Genomic DNA, 20969 nt, shown 5'->3' on the forward strand with positions numbered 1-20969 from the left:
AGAGTCATCTTTGGATGCTGGAGATGATAAAGTCAGTCTATCAATAAGTCTTCTGGTATTTCTTCCTTTAGTATGCATCGCAGGAAAGAGCAGAATTAGCTCTTTCCTTTCTGTCCCCACCACCTTACATGGGATTCCTTCAACAGCTTCTGTGCGAGTGTTCTTACTGCCAAGCTCTCCCTAAGCTAATCCACCTGCAACAAAAACTGCCAGAAAGACCTTTATCCGTCACCAAATATTTGCTGAGCAACTGTTAAGCACCAAGCACCATTCTAAATACAGAAAATACTTGAGTAAACAAAACGATACCTCTGTCTTTATGGAGTTTACATTCTAGCAAAAGGGAGAGAGATGATAAATAAGAAAATAAGTGCCACACAGAGAACAGAAGCAGGACAGCGTGACACAATAATAGTTGCCTTCTTTGGGTCGGCTAGCCATGGATGTCTTCTCTGTGGTGACATTTAAACCGACTGATACCAGCATGATCAGAAGTCGGAATCTACATCAAGATAAAGGAAAGGAATCATTTCAGATAGAAGGAATAACTAGTATAAAGGTCTGAGACAGAAGAGAGCTTGTTCTATTGTGAGAACAGAAGAAAGCAAGTCTGGCTGAGCTGGGTGGGCCAGGAAACGACGGTAGGAAAGGAAGTCTGCAGAGGCTTCTGGGGGCTTTGCAGGCCAAGTTACGGCATTTGGATTTTATTCTAAGTGCTCTGGTAAGTGAAGGACTTCAAACAGAAAGTAACATTATCTGATTTATGTTTTTACTTTTAATAGTCACTCTGACTACTATGAGGAGAATGGATTGTAGGAGGGCGAAAGCAGGGAAACGAGGTGGCACATGGTGACGTCATTTGGATGAGTGACAATGCTGGCTTGGTAGAGGATGGCAATAGTAGAAATGGAGAGAAGAGGTCACATTTTGAAAATATTTTGCAGGTAGATTTGATGGGACTTACATTTAGACCGGATATGAGGCATGAGAAATACAAAACAAACAAGCAAATCAATCAAGGATGAGTCTTCATTTTTGGCCTGAGCATCTGGGTATTGTTTACTGATGAAGAAAAGGTAAGGCAGGGGGTGCGTGTGTTGATGGGGAGGGTGTTACGTTAGATGTCCAACTGCACATGGCAGGTAAGTCTTGATGTAGAATGCAAGTCACTAACTTCTGAAAGATCTCAAAACTGTGTTTTCCAATCTGCTCCAGAACCTGTAACAGCTCACTACTGCAGTGAGTCCCAACACTTCTATACAGCTTTTAAGAATTTTAATAGTCTAGAACCAGCTTATCTAAGCAATTTCATTTCCTACAGGCATCCTACTTTCTAGCCAGGCTAATATTCTCTCTGCCTCTGGCCCTGTCCCCTCCAAAACACACACACTCATTCTCAAGCACACAATCCTGTCTCAGTGCTTCTGCTCACCTTGATCTTCAAGGTCTCTCCCAATTGTTCCCACAATCACACCCCAGATCATTCTTTTATCCCAAGTTCCACCCATCCTCCCAAACCAAATTCAGTTCATCTCCTCCAAGCACTCCCTTAGATAATTCCAACCCACCCACTGATGTCCCCTAATCTGAATTTCTGTTATCCTTGGTGATCCCAGTTTAACCACAAAACATAGTGACAGTGGGGTAAGAGCATCGGAATCAGAATCAGTAGGATAACAAATACCTGGAACATAAATGCAACACTAATGAGAGAACAATAACCAACATTTTTTTTCTCTTTCTGGGTTAAATTTATTTTAGTTAACAATATATTACATAACCTACAGTTGTGTAGAGCTTTATAACTGCCACAAGGATGCTATATGTATCTTTTCACTTGATCCTCATAAGAATTCAAAAGGAAGGCAAGACAGGTATTTAGTTCTGTTAACTGATTGAGAAACCAAGGCCCAGAGAACTGAATTGGCTTTTCTAAGGCCACAGAGCTAGTTGTGACAGCTCTAGGTCAAATTAGAAGCATTCTGATGCTTTCTATTACACTAGTTAGAAAATAATAATGAAACAGACAATAAGCATTGATAAAGAACTTGTTTTGAACCATAATCTCAACCAAAGTGTCAAAAGCTAAAAAAGAAAAGCAACTTCCCTTCTAGTGCCTCTTTGATTCCTGCTCATATCAGTCTAGAGAGCCTGGGGTAGAAGAGTTTGGACAAGAAATAGAGTCCTCTAGTTCATGTCCTCAAGTCCTCAAGTCCTCAAGCCATGGTGAACTCCAGATCCAATTTGGGAAATCAGTCTACTCAAGGGTGTATCAAGAGACCCTATACAGAATCAGAACCAACCCTTCAACTTGCCCAAAAGAGATCAGCTGCCCTACGGTCTTCCAGAGGGAAAAAGAACCAAGGTGGTATTAGGCCTCTTGAGGCTTGCCATGTCCCTGCCCTCCGGGCTAGGTTGGTGCCAGTCAGCTCCCTGGAGCAAGGAGGAAAAGTGGCTGACTATGTTGGAAGTCACATATGAAACCAAAGTATTTTGGTTATTGTTACAATTGCATGGAATAGGTGGGCCCCCATACTCTTCTGAAGGCCTTAGGGACCCTTTATGCTATTTCTTTCTTCTTTTAAAGACCAACATTACAAGGCAGTATAAGATATGTGTTACATCTCCTTAGCTACACTTTAAATCTCATACAGTTTTTTTTTATGGAGCCTGCAATATCTGAATCAAAAGCCTGTGCCCAGGCACTCAGTAAATGTACAGACATGTAAAAAAACAATGGATTTGAGTGATTAGAGATTTACAGAGACAGATAACAAAAGAAAAGGGATGGTACGGTGTGTAGTGAAAAACTCAGGTCATGATTAACAATTTAAAACAAATAAAACTAGAAATTAAATGTTAAAAAAAAAACCTTGCTTATAGTCATGATATACTATCTTAAAAGATCATATACCATTGCATGATCTTTTAATTTTACAACTGGAGAAACTGGTAGTCAGTGGAAAATCAAGGATAAAAACACACTTCTTAATTGCTAGGCCCGGTGACTTTTAATTTGTAACGTGTTACATGCAGATGTAAACAGATCCCTTCTGATGAACAAAAACAGGGTGCAGCCCACTTCTCTTCCGTTTCAACCTCCTTGGAGCAATAAGAAAGGAGGGAAGTGAGAAGTGTGATCCCATGAGCACTTGCCAAGTCTCTACCCTATGGCTTCCCTCACTTCAAAGCATGGAGTGATACTAGTGGTTAATCAAAGAATGCCTTAATTGTGTGCTGTCATTACAATAATTTTTAAGTGTGCTCCCTCAAAACTGCTGCTATGCTTTCCTGTTAAAAGATGCATTTCTTTTTCGTCTCTCAGTACACAGCTATTAGTTTTAAAAACTTATTACTCCTTTAAAATAAACATTTTCTTTAATGTATACATATGGAACAAATAGTAAAAACAGACACTCTAAATTACTGTGTAATATCACCAGCTTGTTTCGTTTTACTCAAAAATAAGACATACCCATAGTGCTACATTAACAGAAGGAAAATCTGTAAACAGAACCTTAATAGTAGATTCATGCTGCATATTACTATGATTCTGGGACAAATCTTATTTTCTAATATAACTATCTGCTTTCATAAAGAGTTTTATTCCTCTGTTAAGATTCATGATGAAATTAAATGAGTCCAAAGACACTAATCATTAAGAGTCTAGAATGCAGAACTAAAACTGCTGCTACAAATTAGAATAATAACTAGAGTTTAGATTAAGATGTTGACTCTTTCTGTTAAAAGGCAAAATTAAAAATCATTTTCAAACAGAAATCACAGCATCTTTTCATATTTTCTCTATTTTAATAAATTTCTTATAAAGCACCTAGTACTGTGTCTAGCAGTTACCTTTTAATAATAAACAGTAGCTAATAACTATTACCACCGAGGCCTTAGCAAATATTTCTTAGAAATAAATGAACTGCTGAAAATGAAGGAAGCAGACAAATCCTGCATGTGAGGAAAGCACTCTGGAAGAGTTCACCTATTTGCTGGTAAGGTATATAAGCAGAGCCAAGGCTTTAGAAGAAAACATATATATTGGGTTAAATAAAATATATTATTAAAATGAATTTCATTTATTTTTACTTTTATTAATAAATTTAATTTATTAATTTATTAATAAAAGTAAAAATAAAAAAATAAATGTAGCAACTGCAGAACTTCAAATGTCATATGAGGCTTGCACTATACTATTGGACAGTACTGGTCTAGACAATTACTTGCCAATATAACTGCATAAACCTGAAAAAATATAGACAAACCTCCAAATGCTTCCAGGACATTTTTTGGATAAAATATGAATAAATAATATCTTTGCAAAAAAGTAAATAATAAATGCATGCAAAATTTTACACATGGGAATTAGAAAAGTAGATGCAACATCTAAAACGTATTTCAAAAACCTGTTACATTTTTTGAAGGAAAGATCAGCAACTGTTTTCTGAAGAGGGCCAGGGAATAAATATTTTTGCCTTTGTGGGCCAGATGGACTCTGTCATAACGACTCAACTACTCAGGACAACAGCCAGCCATAGACAATATATAAACGGGTGGGCAGGGCTGTGTTCCAATAAACCTTTATTTATAAAAACAGGCCAGCTGAATTTGGCCCCCAGACTGTAGTTCACCAACACCTGATACAGAGCAAAACACCATGAAATCAAATTTCAAAATCCCAGACAAAGTGAGTTTTAAATTAACCAGGTTTGTTTTAAACAGTAACAGTAAAGAATAAGAAAAGTCCAAATTAGCTGGAGAAGTGCAATGTTGCCTCATTTGGGAAAAGATGGAATCTACTAAATGAGACAGAAATGATGAGAAAAATAAGAAAATTGTTTTTTGTCTCTGGAAACAATTCTTATAAAGTCACAGGAAAAAACACTTACATTTAACTCTATTATCCACAGTAATGTTACAAATAAGAGGTCAAAGGTGACAAACAGACAGAAAGTCCTCCTGACATCAGATATGCCTTTCTTTTCTCTTCCTTCATAGGCTTCAATTCTGGCCATGAGTTGTGTAGGGTTGATGGAATGGACGTTGCGCAAAGAAGTGTGAGAGCTCTGGCTCCCTGTGAGAGCGTTCTCCATGTCTTGTGGCAGGGGGTTCATCCTGGAGGAGGATTAAAGGAGCCTTTTTCCAACTTCACCATCCCTTGAGAGAAGAGATCTTGGGGGAATAAAAAGAGAGACACCATGTTAAATCAGAGCTCACCTACTACCACCGAGATACCCCCACCACCATGCAACTATACCTCTAACTGAGCATCAGTGTGTCTTAAATGAAGACATAAAGAGAAAGTGAAATGAGAAGCAATTTTTGATGTTACTGATCAACACTACAAAATAGCTGTTTTGGAAAAGAATGGTAATAAAGAAGAATGCAAATTTGCAGTAGTAAACGGTGAAGACAAGATGGTAACCACAACAAAAAGTGCGCCTGATAACCTGGAGCAAGCGTCTCAGTGAACAAGCCAAGCCAGTTCCCTTGCTGTGCCAGGGAGAAAACCTCTGCAATTCTGTAAGTGTCATTATCAATGGACTAGGAAAACATTACTGAACAGTTGCCCAGAAAGCATGTAACGAGAACATGTCGACTAGCTATAAAAAACTTGCTTCCTAAAGAGGAATTTCTTTCCACCAAAAGTATCTAATAAACTGAATTTAGCATTTACCCATCACCTCTTAATTAAAAAGCATGTTTCTGGGCCTCTTCTTGGGAAAAAAGCACACGCCCAAAAGTTCAGCTTTATGCAAACAACCCACTGATAATTATAGAAGTTACAGCCCTACATGGAGATGTAAATCCCACCGCCACCCTGCCCAAGGCTAGGATGTGCTTCTATAATAAAAGTAAAAGATTAGTAATCTAAATGATCTGATCTCAGGGACGAGGCCAAGTCATTAAATAGAAAGTATGGTGGATGATGTTATTGTTTGTCAAATAGTCCAGTTTCCTTTCCTACAGTACCTCTCCCTATGGGAGGATTATATACTCCTGGCTCTACTGAATTCATGCGCCTTTCTCTGGCCAACATAACGTGGGCAGAAGTTTGTGTGTCAGTTGTGTCCAGATCTTAAGAGCCAGTGCCTGGTTCACCATGCTCTTCTTTCTTTCTGTCACAACGACTGGCAGTGTCCAGATAAAGAAGAGCATTTTCAAGGTGGATAAAATAGAACTTCAAAACATTGCTAGAATTTCCCTAAAGTAATATGGTTCCATTTGGTCCTATTCACGGTCCAGAACTGTCTCTTTACATTTGACTCTCACTTCTTTCTCTTCCCACACTCAGGAAGAAAAGTCCTTTCCACATTTTCAAACAACGTGGTGATGAAATGACGTGATGTTTTCGGAAGCAATTTGGTTATAAGAACTAAGATACTTTAAAATATTTGTACTTCTTGATCTAGTAACTCTACTTCTGAAAATCTAAAGGAAATTAATTGTAGAGCTTCAAGGCAAAAATTGATCCATGTCATTAGAGGTCAGGGTAGTGATTACCTTCCAGGAGGAGGGAGAGAACAGCTTGGGCAAGTTCTGTTCTTGGCCTGAGTAGTGGTAACATGACTATACTTAACTTAGCGATAATTTATTGACACAGGTAGTAGTTTCAGTGGTGGATTGCCTTGTGAAAAACTGAAAATGTTGTACACTTATGTTCATGTATGCACACATGAACTGTGTATGTGTTACCTTTAATAAAAATCTCTATTAAAAAAGACTTTATTATAATATATCTATGATAACCCCAATTAGAAAACAACCTAAATATCTAACAATAGGGGAATAATTAGATACATCCTGGTATAGTCACAGTACAGTCATTAAAACAAATGCTTATGTTATTCCAAGTTATTATAATAACTTGGAAAAATGCTTGTGGTATAATAACTAGATTAAAACATGAACAGTATATGGAATACACACGCATTATGTTCACAGTTCTGTAAAATAAATCAAAACCAAATTTTTCAAAGAATGTACTTATGAAATATATCAAATACTAATATTGCTTATCTCTGGGTGATGAGATTATATTTTTCCCCTCTTTTTACCTTTTGCATATTTTTCAAATTTCTTATTTTGCACACATATTTACAATGGGAGGGTTTAAATTCAAATGCAACTTTGTTAGGGTCCTGGACAGATGTCCCAGGCCTTTATGAGGCTCTTCCGTTTTTCAGCTGATCTGGGCAACATTAGGTAACATCTCAATCACTCAATTTGCTTTCGCAGAGTCATCAATCAGCAAAAAAAGCATTTTGAAAAGCTACAATAGGAGTCCACTTCCATGCTTTGTAAAAGAAAATATAAAGTTACAAAACTTGAAAGTATTTCTATATGATTTCTGTCTCAATGAGATCAATACCATCGTAGTGGAAGGAATACCAATGGCATATTCCCCAGGACAGTTGCTCGTAAAGCTTGCAAAGTAATAAATTTATCTGCCAGACTTCTAAGTAGAACTCATTCTGGAACAATAAGTAAAAATTAACGTAAATAATATGTTTTCTGTGATGAAACACACATTTTGAAGTTCAAGAAGATAGCTGAGATGTTCTCTAAAACTGAACCTGGATGAATACAAACAAATTTCTGCAACAACACAGTCTACACAAAGAAAAAGCAATCTAGATAATTTTTAAGTCAGTCTAATAATCTATTAGCAACTATATTTAAAAATTAATTTAAATTCTTAAATCCATTAAACTGTACAGACAATTCAGCAAATTTACAATTTAAACTGAAGGCTGTTTTTAGGAAGAAATCATTTCCAAGGTAATTTGATCATTTTCTTAGTCTCATTTGCTCCTCCTCCCTGAACCCACTCCTCATAAATAAAAAAGGATGACAAAGCAAAATACCAACCCCACAAATCTGAGGCTAGTTCAAAATAAAAGCTGGCATCATAAAATGAGATATACACCTGCCTTGGGAAATGAGAATTATTTTTTTACATTATTTTTCTGATGCGTGCATATAACTGCTAATTAGCTAGAATTTACGGATACTTGCAATAGCTTCAATAATCAAGTTACCCAAAGCACAGATTGCTCTGAGCGGCCTGACTCTAATCAGATTGATCTCTCTCTGGGACAGAGGGAAATCTTAAAAAGGAGAGACAGCTTCCTTTTCATGTGTAAAGAGAAGGATACTTCCTAAAGCTCCCTTCTACTCTACAATTACAGGACTTCATCCTAACCATGTGCCTCAGAAAGACTCAGTTCAAGCGTCAATTCCTTCAGGAAGACTTCCCTGAAACGCTCCCCACATTCCAATCTCCAGGCAGGGTCAAGTGCATCTCCTCCAAGCTCCCTGGGGACTGTGGATATGCCACTCGTGCTACTGCTTACCACACTGCACCTTAATTATCCACTTACTTGCCTGTCTCTCCTGCTAGCTGGTGTGTTCCTTGAAGGCCCTGAATTTGATTTACACACCCCTGTGTCCCCAGAGACTATCACAGTGCACGACACATAGCTGGAACAAAACAAATATCGATTAAATATATTCTATCCAGCATCTAGCAGAGACAAGCACAGAGCAGGCTCTCAAAATTCTCTGCTGAACTGAGGAGACCACAACTGTTCATTTCTGAGGAAGGGCTTGGATATCTTCTCAGATATAATTTCAACAGTATTAAATATTCAGTTCTTGGTACTGAGATCCTCTCTGGGCTTGGCTTAAGGAAAGCAACGCCTCTTTAAAGAGGGTGTTAAGTATTGATTAGCTGTATACACAGGAACCTAAATCTACAATTCAGGGTTTATTCCAACCACAGAAGCAGCGTGGGTGGGGAGGAGTAGGGTGGAGAATTATAAAATAAAGAAAAAACATTCCCTTATCTTTTTCCAGGATTTGTGTAAGGAGATAAGAATCTCCTTTTGTTGTTTTGGTTTTTGTAAGTGAGATTCATGTCTTAATTGTTTTATCTAGATGGATAACTATCCTTCTCTGTACTATAATATTAGCCAGCCATTTCTACTTTTATGCTGCATTAGCAAACTACCCCAAAACTCAATGGTTTAAAACAACCTACATTTATTCTCAAGCTCACAGGTATGCAGGTTGCCTCAAGTTCAGCTGATCTAGTCTAGGCTCAGCTAGGCAACTGTGCTTCAGGCTGTGGGTAGCAGAGCTTGGCTTCAAACTGTGTGTTGGGTCTAGGTCTGCTCTCTCTGCCTGTCTTCCTCCTTAGACCAGGGCTACCTGGGACATGTTCTTTTCATGGCAAATGGCACGAGTACATCAGACAAGCTAGATATGTAAACACATTTAAAATATCTCTATGCATCATGTCTGCTCACATTTATTGGCCAGTATCTCAAGGCCAAGTTCAAAGGCAATGGAGCTGGGATGTACATTCCACCCAAAGAGGAGGATGAGGTGAGTATCTGCCAATTAATATTCCAAGCTAGCACAGCTATCAAAGTTCTAAACCAAGGGTCAACAAACTATAGCCTGCAGGTCAAATATGACCTACTGCCTATTTTTGAACGTCAAGTTTTATTAGAATACCACCACACCCACTCTTATTGTCTACGGATGCTCCTACACTAAGATGCCAGATGTGAATAGTTGCAATGGAGACCACGTGGTTTGTAAAGCCTAAAATATTTACTTTACTATTTACATTTTCCTAGAAAGAAGGACTACTGCTTTCGTCAGCTTCTCAAAGGGTACCTGGGCGAGATTTAGTTATTTAGATTAGCAAAAAAGAATAGGATAATTGACTAATATTAATTTTTCCAATGTATGCTCTCATTCTGTGATTAGCAAAAACTTGTGATTCATTCTTATTTTTCCACAGGCTGCTCTAGCGACACACCACAGCTTAGGCACAGTTGATCTCGTCTTGTTAGTTTACCCGAGGGACACTTCAGTAGTGCTAAGAGCAGGAACACACTCCTCTTTGCCTTATTCTCTTTCCTTAATTCCACACTACTAGAATTGGAGAAAAATTTTACCCGACCTATACTGCTTCCTAAATGATAATATCTTTCCCACATTGAAAAAACAAAGACGACGACAACAAAAAAAATATATAACAAAACAAAAAACTGAGATCTTTCTGCTTCCAAAAAGAATGCTTACACCTTTGGGATTCTTCTACTGCATTGGTTCCCATGTTGGGTGCAAAGCTGAGCCAAAACTTCAGCTCCATCCGCTTCAGCACAGAATTGATACTACCCAAATGATAAAGAACAGCGGCTTTGGAGCAGTAGCTGCCACTGCTAGAGTTTACAGAAGTCCCACAATTTCTTATACCTTCCCAGGAGGAGTAGAGAGGGCCTCTGGGCATCTACCGGTGGCAGCCAAACCAAGTCTCTCAACCCAACCACCCAACCTTCTCCTCTCAACTACTTTTGGCAACAGCCAGGACACTATATGTTCTCCTCCAAGAAAGAGTATCAGAATGACAGATACTAAAAATATTTAATTCAGACAGACCTTATTCATCATCTTATCCAAAGGCCTAGGGAGCAGGTTTGGCTTACAGAATGTTTTGCTTGCTCTTGTACAGTGTTTCCAAAGATTTTGAACTATTACTAAGATTTTAAATACTGAATGTTCATATTAAAATCCAGATTTCCAGCTTCTCTTGAGAAGTTACAAGATACAGAACTGCCAGGCCTTCATTCTCTTACCATGATAGTAATATAGCCAAGAAGCTGCTGACCTCTCTAGTGGGGGCATGCACACACCACTTGGCCTGTCTTGACCTAGCCTGGAGGCATCTGAGTTTGCCACTCTGATCTATTCTAATTCCCTTGTTTTACAGACAAAGAATCTGAGGCCTGTGTGGATTATAAGGATGCATTCATCTAAGAGATATTTCAAGATATATCTTAGAATTAAAACTCAAGTCTTTCACTTCTTTCCTCTCCATCACTCTGCCTCACCTCAGATTCCTAGAAGGAAATAGGAGGGACATTACAAAGTGTTCAAATGGCCCCTGAAGTGTAGTCATTAGATTTGACAGTCCCTAAAGACACAGGCTGCCTCAGGTGTAGCCACTGTATCCTGGGACTGGGTTTCTCTGGGGGCAGGGAGCAGCCCGAGCTGGCTACCCTCTTGCAAGGCCTGCCACATTATGACACCCAGTTTATGATGGTAAAAGCCCCGTTTAGAGCCCCCAGTTTTCAAAATGAAACAGCTAGAAGTGGAGAATGGGAATAGTGAGGGAATAACCTAACATTTATAAACATGCCAGTATGAGAAAGAGGCATGATAACTAAAAAATACAGATGCTTTAAATATAAACATGCATAGAGAAGAGAGGAATGTGGGAAGGAAGCTAATTCAGAGTATTAAAAAATGTAGTAAGGCAATCTTCATGTTCTAAGGGTACCAGTATGAGGTAAGGAAAATTCTGCAATGTCTAAGAAGAACTGGAAATTCTACATGTCAAATTCAACCAATTATTCAAACTTTCACAAAATAAAAATTTCTAATTAATGTTTGCTTAAATGAAGCCGCTTATATTTGTGTAAACGAAGCTGCTTATATTTTTAAAACATCCCAAAGTTGGTTTGTAGATAAGATGTTCTAAACCAAGAAAATGTCCTGTACTTCTTCATGGTACTGATGCTATGGGGATGTCAATTTTACCCTGGAAAATACAGGCCTGGTAGGACTCTGAAGAAAGTGGCTTTAGAAAGACTGGCAGCGGGCAAGGTTAGGGAGTCGACGCATTTGTGCAATACTCCAGCTTCTTGGGCCGGAGAACTATCACGATGAAGCACTACAAGTAGTTTAACAAAATCAAGATCAAACAAACCTTTCTTTGACAAACTGCCCACTACCATTATGTTCACACTTCAAAACAGCCTTGGCTTACTTTATGCTGTGTATGCTCCAAGTTTACAACGTCTAGAGAAACATTTCTAAAATCTAGACTATTGGGTTGAATTTTAAAACACCTACACATCACATCCAAATTAGTCGCTGAAGCAATAAAAAAATACTAGATAGAGAAATCAGGGGAAAAATCAATTATTTCAAAGTAGAAAGTGAAAAATTCTATAAAGCATTTAAAATCACCCAACCAATTGTTTGGTACTACTTCAAATAAAAAATCTTTCCTGAGTTGAGGAGTCAGATTTTGCCAGCAGGTCCCTACTAATTTGCTAACTGAAAATGAGTGAAATGTTTAAAAAAAGAAAAAGAAAAAAAGATCTACACGCATTTATGAAACTCTGCAAGGCTTGTTATAGATTTGCCCATATCATCAGGGCTACAATGGAAGAGAGAAGGGGAGAATTTTGAAACAATTAAAATAATACTGCCCTCTGAAAGTTATACTACAAAATCAACACATAATGAATCAGAGTAGATGTGCTCTGCCCTTAAAGAAACAAAACAGCTCACAAGCCAAGATATGAGAACAAGTTGACAGGACATATGTTCAGACCTAAAGAGGGGAGGAGGGAATGTGCCCATCAGAAGGTAGGTGGGTCAGGGCGGAAAACACAGAAAAGGAGCGTCACAAGCAAATGGTAGCTGTGCCCAGCCTGGCGCTCTTCAAGTCAGGGCCCCTTGTCTGTTGGATTTTAAGTATCTCCAGTCCAGTGGACAGATTATTCCTATGATTAATATGATGGCATCAGGGAATCATCAGTGCCTTTTGTCACTGAACAATTTAACGATTCCCTGCATGCCTCTCACAATCTTTTATATTCTGTGTTTCTTATTAAAATGTTATCTTCCACGGAGGGAAACAAGAGACCGGTTAGCTTGAAATAAACCTTCAGTCTACATAGCTGTTTTGGTGTTCACTGCAGATTGTGAGGCGTGATTCTACCCACATGAGGAAGAGCCACTCTCCACTGGGCTCTGTAAACAGAAGCTGATAAATCAGGTTTGTCAGTCAACAAGAAAGAGGGCTGGACTCAAACCTTAATAAAGTCACCAAGGTGATGCCAATGAGAAGCTTTGGGGAGCAAGATGGTTAGATGTCTCCCAATGACCCTCAACGGCATTACTGGGTACAAAATTGCTCTTTGTGAACTTCCAGAGATGCCATAATTCAGAGACCATGTCAGTGATGGTTAGCTACCACAAAATATCAGCATATTCGGTATATAGTATGCAAGTGGTAACATTCTGAAAGAGAATTACAGAAAGGTTGTGTCATCACTCCAGTATTCATCTCTTTATAAACTTACATGTAATTATCAATAATTTTCCTTGAGTAGAATTATTAAGTAGACCACGGTAATCAAGCTCAAACCAAAGCTATAATAACTGAACTTAGTGACTATGCAATGGTAATACAACATTTGCTTATTTTAAATCTGACTTGTAAGTATTTGGGTATGATGAATAATTCATACCCAATAAAAAGCAAGGGAGGGTCCATATCAGCTAAAATATTTTTAATAAGTACACAAAAACTTCAAAAATTCAAGATGTATACTTAAGCTCTGAAGATTCTGACACATATCCTCTTAACTAAGCAGGTATAGCTAATATTTGGATTTCTGAAAATTGAGGGCAATGCATTTGAAATCAGGTTTAAGATTTACCACTCTGTATCAATGTACAGAAGCCTTACCAGAAAGAACAGAAACACAAAATGCATCCTTAAAATCTAAGAAAATGCAAAAGCTAAATAAATGATAGATTATAATCATAATGGGAGGTTTTGACAGTTTACTTTTTTACCTATCTGGTATTTTAAAGACATAAATATGGATATAGATTATTTGAATACTATAAGTTTTTTAATGATTATTTTTTTAACCCTATAATCACAGACCATGTTATTTTGAGACTATGATATGCCATGTTTACAAAATTGATCATAAAATTAGACTACTAAAAAATATATAATTCAATAAGTCTTGCAATTAGAAACTGCATATAGAACAAACAATGCATACAACAGAAGTTCATAACATAGTATTTTCTAAAATAATTACTGACATAAAAATATTTAAAAATTAAAACAAACTAGAAAATAATGACAAGGAAAACAGTGGAAAGCTGTCAAAGTTGAGCTTATTACCAAACTCACTTCCTTAAAGTGCTTTAATTGCTTTTTCAATAAAGAATAAAATTAAAGAATTAGGCATTTAAATAATAAAGTTACAAAAACTGTAACTATCCCATGAGGAAAAATAGAAAAAAGAAAACCAATGAGTACAATTAATAAATAAATCCAAAAGAAAATTATGATAATTGTCCAAGCTGGGGAATGGATACAATGTGATTCATTATATTAAACTCTCTACTTTTGTACATGGATGAACATTTCCACAAACAAATTTAAAATATCTAAGTAAATCAAAAAATTCGTCTTTTAAAAGGGCAAATAGGTAAACCTAGATTGGGGAAGGGGAGATTAAGAAAGGAATACAAGTACCATTATAGGAGAGATTAGTTGATACCTTACACTAACTACATTTGAAAATCATAAGGAAAGTGAATACTTTGGAAATACATATATCACATCAAGAAGACACAGATGGCCTGAATAGAATAAACCATCCCCAAAAGAAAAGTAAAAAAGCTGACAAAGAGTTACCTAGCAAAGGAACTAGCTAGGTATTGCACAATTTGAAATTAAAGACAAATAAAATCCTATAAACTGTTCCAGAAATTAAAAGAAAGGAAAGCTATCCTATCATTAAATAAAGTTAGCATAACACTGACATTATCTGACCAAGAACACACAACACAAGAACAAAAGAACACAACACAACAAAAGTATAAACTAATTCCACCTATTAAAATATTACTATATAACACTGTATATCTTATATTAACATAACAACAAAATCAACAGCTTCCTTACACTGAGACTGAGTCAGGCACAGTGTTGAGTACTTAACACATGTCATTTAAGCCTCACAACAGCTCCCACAAGTAGGACTCACATATTAGAATGCACTCCTGAAACATCACATAAATAGGTCAAAACTCACATAAATAAAAAACTAAACCTAACAGGAAAGCAGATATTTCTGTTTACCCATTAAAATGTTTCACTGCACTTAAAAAGCATGAATGAACACAACTTACAATTCATTTGGGCCAAAAAGCTTTGAAATTATGTACATTTTGACTGGTTTTGAATTTGGAGAGACTAGCATAATTTCAAACTTGGTGGGACTCTTCATTTCCACATAGACATCCACTGTCTTCCACTCTCCTTAAAATGTGGCTCTCTCAGGTCTCTTATACTCCAGGTTTTGAAAGAAACATAGGGAAATACATCAGTGATATAAGGAAAACACCCGTGTAAGCTGAAAGGAAATTGGCAACTGGCAATCAGCATCAGGAGACCAGGAACAACAGGCAAACAAGAGAGGCGAGTGTGCCAGATCTTCAGGGGCCATACATGTGCACACAGAGGGCACACTGCTGATTTATCAGTAGAAGCCAGAAATTTGAACTATAGTAGGAAATTTCCCAAATGTTAAGAATTAGTTCAATTAAAAAAATAAAAGCACTGATGGTCAAGGAAAACTCATTACCTATAAGCCACCACCTGGCCTGTACTTTCCTAAGCTTTTCTGCAAAGAAAAACTTGAGTAAACAAAAAAATATCTACAGATGATAAAGATGCCATCAAAATTCAGTTGCAAAAGAATAAAACTATTAACTAGTCATTCTAGTACATGGAGAAAGAAAGATACACATCAAAATATACTGAAGATTATATTATAAAGTTAACAAAATCATTTGCATAGTTTATGTAGTAAAAGAAATTGTAGGTAAATAACACATGATTTTAGGATGAGGAAGTTCTTTCTAAGAAAATCTACAAAGGGAAACAGATCTGAATACATAAAAATCAAGTTTCTCTATCTCAAAAACATTAGAAGAAAACTTAAAAGTGATGAAAAATTATGAAAACCTTAAAACTCAATTAGAAAAACGGGCAAAGAAAGTCAAGGCACACAAGAAAAATAAATTTATTGATAAACTAATAAAAATAATTCTCATCCAATAGGTGTCAAGTTTTTAGAGCAGCAAATTAAATTTATGAGATCATTTAGTGAATAGTTTCCTGGGACCTTCAGGTAGAGCTCAAATGCCTTAATCTTTCCTAACCTTACACAAGGCCTACTTTTGCCTACTTCAGAACCACTTCACCATGTTAAAAATCACAAGCAGTTCCCCCAAAGGAATCACATTCTCACCAACCTCTGCTTGCATTTTTCTCTCTACCTGGAGTGCTACTCTCCTTATCTCTATGGCTCTTACACATTCCCTAAGTCTTAACTCAAGAGTCACTTTCCCAGGGAAGCTTTTGCTTCCTCCCACTCTCGCACACCTCTCTGCCCCTATCAGAGAATAGTATATACAGATGTCTGTACTGACCTCTATCATGCTGCATCAAGATTATTTTCACTCTACATTTTTTTAAAAAAACAGCTTACTCAGCTTACTCAGGATGTTGTGATTCACCTATTTACCAGTCCCTTCATCTGGGCAGTGGGAGTAAGAAGAAATGTGAAAGAGGGAGAGAAGGGGAAGGAGAGAGGGAGAGGGAGAGGGGGAGGGAGGGAAGGTGTCGGGGGAGAGAGTGGGGAGAGGGAAAGACAGGGAGAGGGAGAGAGGGAGGGGGAGAGAAACAGACAGAAACAGAGAGGCATTTAAAATAGCATCAAAAACATAAAACACTAAGGAATAACTTAAAATATATGCAAGGTCCCGACACTGAAAATTACAAATCACTGCTGAGAGAAATCAAAGATGAAAATAAATGGAGAGGTATACCACGTTTATGGATTAGAAGAATTCATATCGTTGAGATCTCAATTCTCCCCAAACTGATCTACCAATTCAACTCAATCCCAATCATAATCCCATCAAGCTTTTTTGTAGAAATTGACAAGCTAATTCTAAAATATATATAGAAATGCAAAGAAATAAGAACATTCGAAGTAATCTTGAAAAAGAAGAATAAAATTGAAACACTCACACTACGTAACCTAAAGACATTCTTCCGTAATGAAAACTGTCGTACTAGCCTAAGGATCAACAACTAGATCAATGGAACATAACGGAGAGCCTAGAAATAGACCTGCACTTATATGATCCTTTTACTTTTGACAAAAATTTGTCAAAGCAATCCAATGGGAAAAGAAAGTTTGTTTTCAACAAATGAGACTGGAACAAGCAGATATCAAAACTGAAAAAAAATGAACCTTAAACCCTAATTCACACCATACAAAAAATAATTCAAAATGGATCACAGACTTAAATATAACAACTAAAAATATAAATCTGTTATTAGAATGTGCAGGAGAATATTTTTACAACCTTTTTGTAGGCCAAGATTTCTCAAAGAAGAACACAAAAAGCCATAATCGTTAAAAAAAAATTGTGTAGGCTGTCTTGAGGGATTTCCACTGGCCAGTCTGGGACAACTTGAACATAAAAAGAATAATGACAGTAATGCTGGAATTTATGTTAGAAAAATGAAGAATGGAGTCCATAGTAATATTGTAAAAAAGAGAGATGATGTAGAAGTTCTCCTTTATTAAAAAAAAAAAAAAAGTCAGGTAAAAAATGTAGAAAAATAATAATAAAATTAGAAAAATCAACAGTTTGTAACCCCTAGTTGGAGTAATTGACTCAGGCAAGGATCTTTAATGTATACTAAAAATCATTAAAAGGTTTATGGGGAATAGGACATTCATAGTCTCAAAGTATTATCCCTCAGATTATTTAATAATTTCATTGGGAATGATATACCTTTATAGTGGAGAGATCTGGCAGTAACCACCTGCATTAAGTAACCAAAGAGCATCACCAATATGGCAACAAGCTGACCTTATGTGCCCTCAGACGCAATGTAATAAGAAGTACATAACATCAAATACGACATCCCCAAGCCAAAAATGTTTAACTTGAATTTAGTCATAAAGAAACAATCAGACAAACACAGTATATGGCACACTCCACAAGACAGCTATTGTGGAGTCTTTAGAGAAGTCAATGTGGTGAAAAACAAAACAAGAACAAAAAGAAGGAAAAGTGGTGTGGATACTCTTCAAACTTAAAAAAGTGTAGATTGAATCTTCAACTAAAAAAAAAAGAAAAAAGAAAAACCACAAAATATCATTTGGGGGACTGATTATAGTTAGTACTCTGATTATGTAGGAGAATGTCCTTATTCTTAGGAGATGCATGCTGAAGTACTGAGTGGTAAGCGTCATGATGTACACAACTTAACTTAGGAATAGTTCAGAAAAACATAAGGACATAAGGATGTTCTGGGACGGAGTTGCTCTATCTATCTATCCATCCATCCATCTATCCAGTACATATAAACATATATACAATATAAATATATTTAAACATAATATATAGTATACATACAGATATGTAGTGTATATATATATATTAAAGACAGTAAAGGCAAATTTTCATTGCAAAAAATCATTAAATTAACTCTGCTGTATGTATGAGCTACCTCTAAGAGCCAAGAGTGAGGGACCAAATCATCCTAGAAAACTCTTAAATCAACCTATAAAACAGAATGCATATGGATTTCGTACACACTCATCTGTATAATAATTCTTATGTACGTGACAGTTTGAGATACGGTGATCAACTGAAAGGAAAATCTACATAAGATTTCTGGGCATCCAAATCATTCTGCCCTTAATATAAATAGCAAATTACCTAGACACAAATGGAGACTGGATGAAGACTTCTAAAGTGCTTGTGAGTGTGGACAGGAGTCATTCTGTCTGAATTCTGAGCCAATGTCAAAGACCTAATAACAGTGTTGTTGTTGTCATAAGGCATAAATGAAACAGTGGAGTGCACATCATGCAGCGGTTTGGGGTCTAAAGCTTGCTCAGATCTTTAGTGAAAATGTGCATAAGATATCACTTTATTGTAGCGCTTAAGAGCAAATTTGTCCTTCATCTCTTTCACACATTAGTACTCAAACTCATTCCAGACACTTGAGGAAAGAGATTTTTTACAAACGAGAGATTTTTCACCTATCAAGGCTCAGGCACACTATGTGTTGTTTTATTCATGCAGCCGACTTACTACACTGGTGCCTACATTACAACTGCACTTCCTTCTGTTCTTTCTCTTATTTTCCTTTAAGAATTTAGAAAGTACAACTCCATAGTAACATCAAAAATTTTGTTTCCATGGTTTTATTCTGAATATATATTTTCTAGGTCTCATATTTTCTAGTGTCGTTTACATTCGTTTGGCATGTAATGAAAGCTTTTATTCCATCCTGATAAATCTGCTCACTCTTCACTGCTATGCATTCTGCCCCCTTCCCCTCACACACCTTCAAGGCTCTCTATTAAAGCTCTATGTCATTGCTTGCAGTCTTGTCTCATTCAATAATTTCTGTTAATATCAACAGATGAAAGTAATTGTGTGCACACAAACAGAATTTAACCTTTCGAAAATCTGCTTCAAGACTCAGATTTATTTAGAAATTGATATCAACATCTTGGAAAAATTAAAGCAGAAGAAAATATATTATGGTGTTTTTAAGTCACTCATCTAGTAGACACTAATTTATCTCCCAAGTCCAAACCTGTGCATACAGCAATTTAATTTCTAAGTGACCTATTTCTATAGCAATATTAAAAATACTGGTGAAATTTTAACATATAACATGGAGAGAAATACTAAGATTAAAGATGGCTGGGTGAATGCATATCAGTGTTTTCATAAGTTATGAGGCAAATCTAAAACGTATATTAAGAAACTGAATCTGGATGTATACTATAAGATTTAAGAATTATATCTGATAATTTTTGAACATTCAAAGTTTGCCAAGAATATACCACATCTAGTTCATTTACTCCACAAATAAGTTTTCAGCACCAAAAATGTGTCAGGTCCTCCTCTGAGCAGTGGGGATGTGGCAAAGAACAAAATCGAAAAAATTTCCTACTCTCACAAAGCTTACCTTGTAGAGTAAGGGGACAGAGGATAAACAAAGAAGCACTGTAATTTTAAACTGAGTGCTCAGGAAGACTTCACTGTGATCACTACAGGTGAAGTAGAGGTGGAGCAAAGCCTAGCAGAAGGTGAGGGAGGGATGCCATGTAGATTTCCAGAGGAAGAGCACTGCAGGTAGAAGAAGAGTGAGGATCAAGCCTGGAGGAGGATGGAGCTGGCCAGGCAGTTCCGCCAAGTCATCAGCTGTAGCTTTGCTGGAGTTGAGTGACAGAGTGGGAAAGCAGTAGGAGATGATAACAGAGAAGGTAACAAGGGACCAGGCCTGTGAGACCTTACAGGCCACTGTAACGACTTTAACTCTGAATGAGATGGGAAGACACTGGAAGGTTTTCAGTAGAAGAGAAACATGATCCAGCTTAAGCTTTAAGAGGCTCTCTGGCTAAGAGAAGCACAGAAATGGGAGACCAGTTAGGGGACTATGGGAATAATTCAGGAGAGAGAGGATATATTCACTTATCGGACTAGGGTGGTGGTAGTGGAGGTGGTGAGAATTGGTTGGTTCCAAACACAAGCCAAAAGCATTTGGTGATGGATTGGGCCTGGGGTACAGGATAAAGAGAGGACTAAAGGAGAACTGTCCGATTTATAGCCTGAGGAAATGGAAGGATGGAGTTGCTATTTACTGAAATGGAGAGGATAGAGGAGAGGCAGCTTTGAGGGAGAACATCAGTTTGGACACATAAAGTATGAGATGCTTATTAATATCCACGTGGAGATAAAGTAAGCGGTTGGTTATGAGTCAGAAGTTGAGGGGAGAAGTCTGAGTTAGAAATAGAAATTTGGGAGTCAACGGTATACAGATGGAAGTCAAAGCCATGATATAACAGAAATTAGAACATTCTCTCTTCTCTCCATAAAAGATGAGAAAAAAAATAAAGTGCATTTATCTGTAGAACAGAAAATAATTATGAGATGGGCCCTACTTAAGCTCGCTAAGAGTTCCCATTTGATTAAATAATAAGCATTGAACACCTAGAAAATGTAAAGCCCCAAGA

At 37.0% G+C, this 20969-nt stretch overlaps 1 protein-coding gene across 2 annotated transcripts in view; it reads right to left on the reverse strand.

The window, feature by feature from the left end:
• Window positions 1-20969, reverse strand: part of STARD3NL (STARD3 N-terminal like) — a 51298-nt gene that overhangs the window by 20171 nt on the left and 10158 nt on the right. For both annotated transcript variants that reach the window (XM_058523025.1, XM_058523017.1), the window contains one exon: window positions 4896-5178. In XM_058523025.1, the coding sequence (XP_058379008.1) occupies window positions 4896-5120 (225 nt within the window). In that variant the 5' untranslated portion in view covers window positions 5121-5178. The remainder of the gene's footprint in view (window positions 1-4895; window positions 5179-20969) is intronic.

This window comes from Diceros bicornis, chromosome 3 (assembly GCF_020826845.1).
Source record: "Diceros bicornis minor isolate mBicDic1 chromosome 3, mDicBic1.mat.cur, whole genome shotgun sequence".
Classification (NCBI taxonomy): domain Eukaryota; kingdom Metazoa; phylum Chordata; class Mammalia; order Perissodactyla; family Rhinocerotidae; genus Diceros; species Diceros bicornis.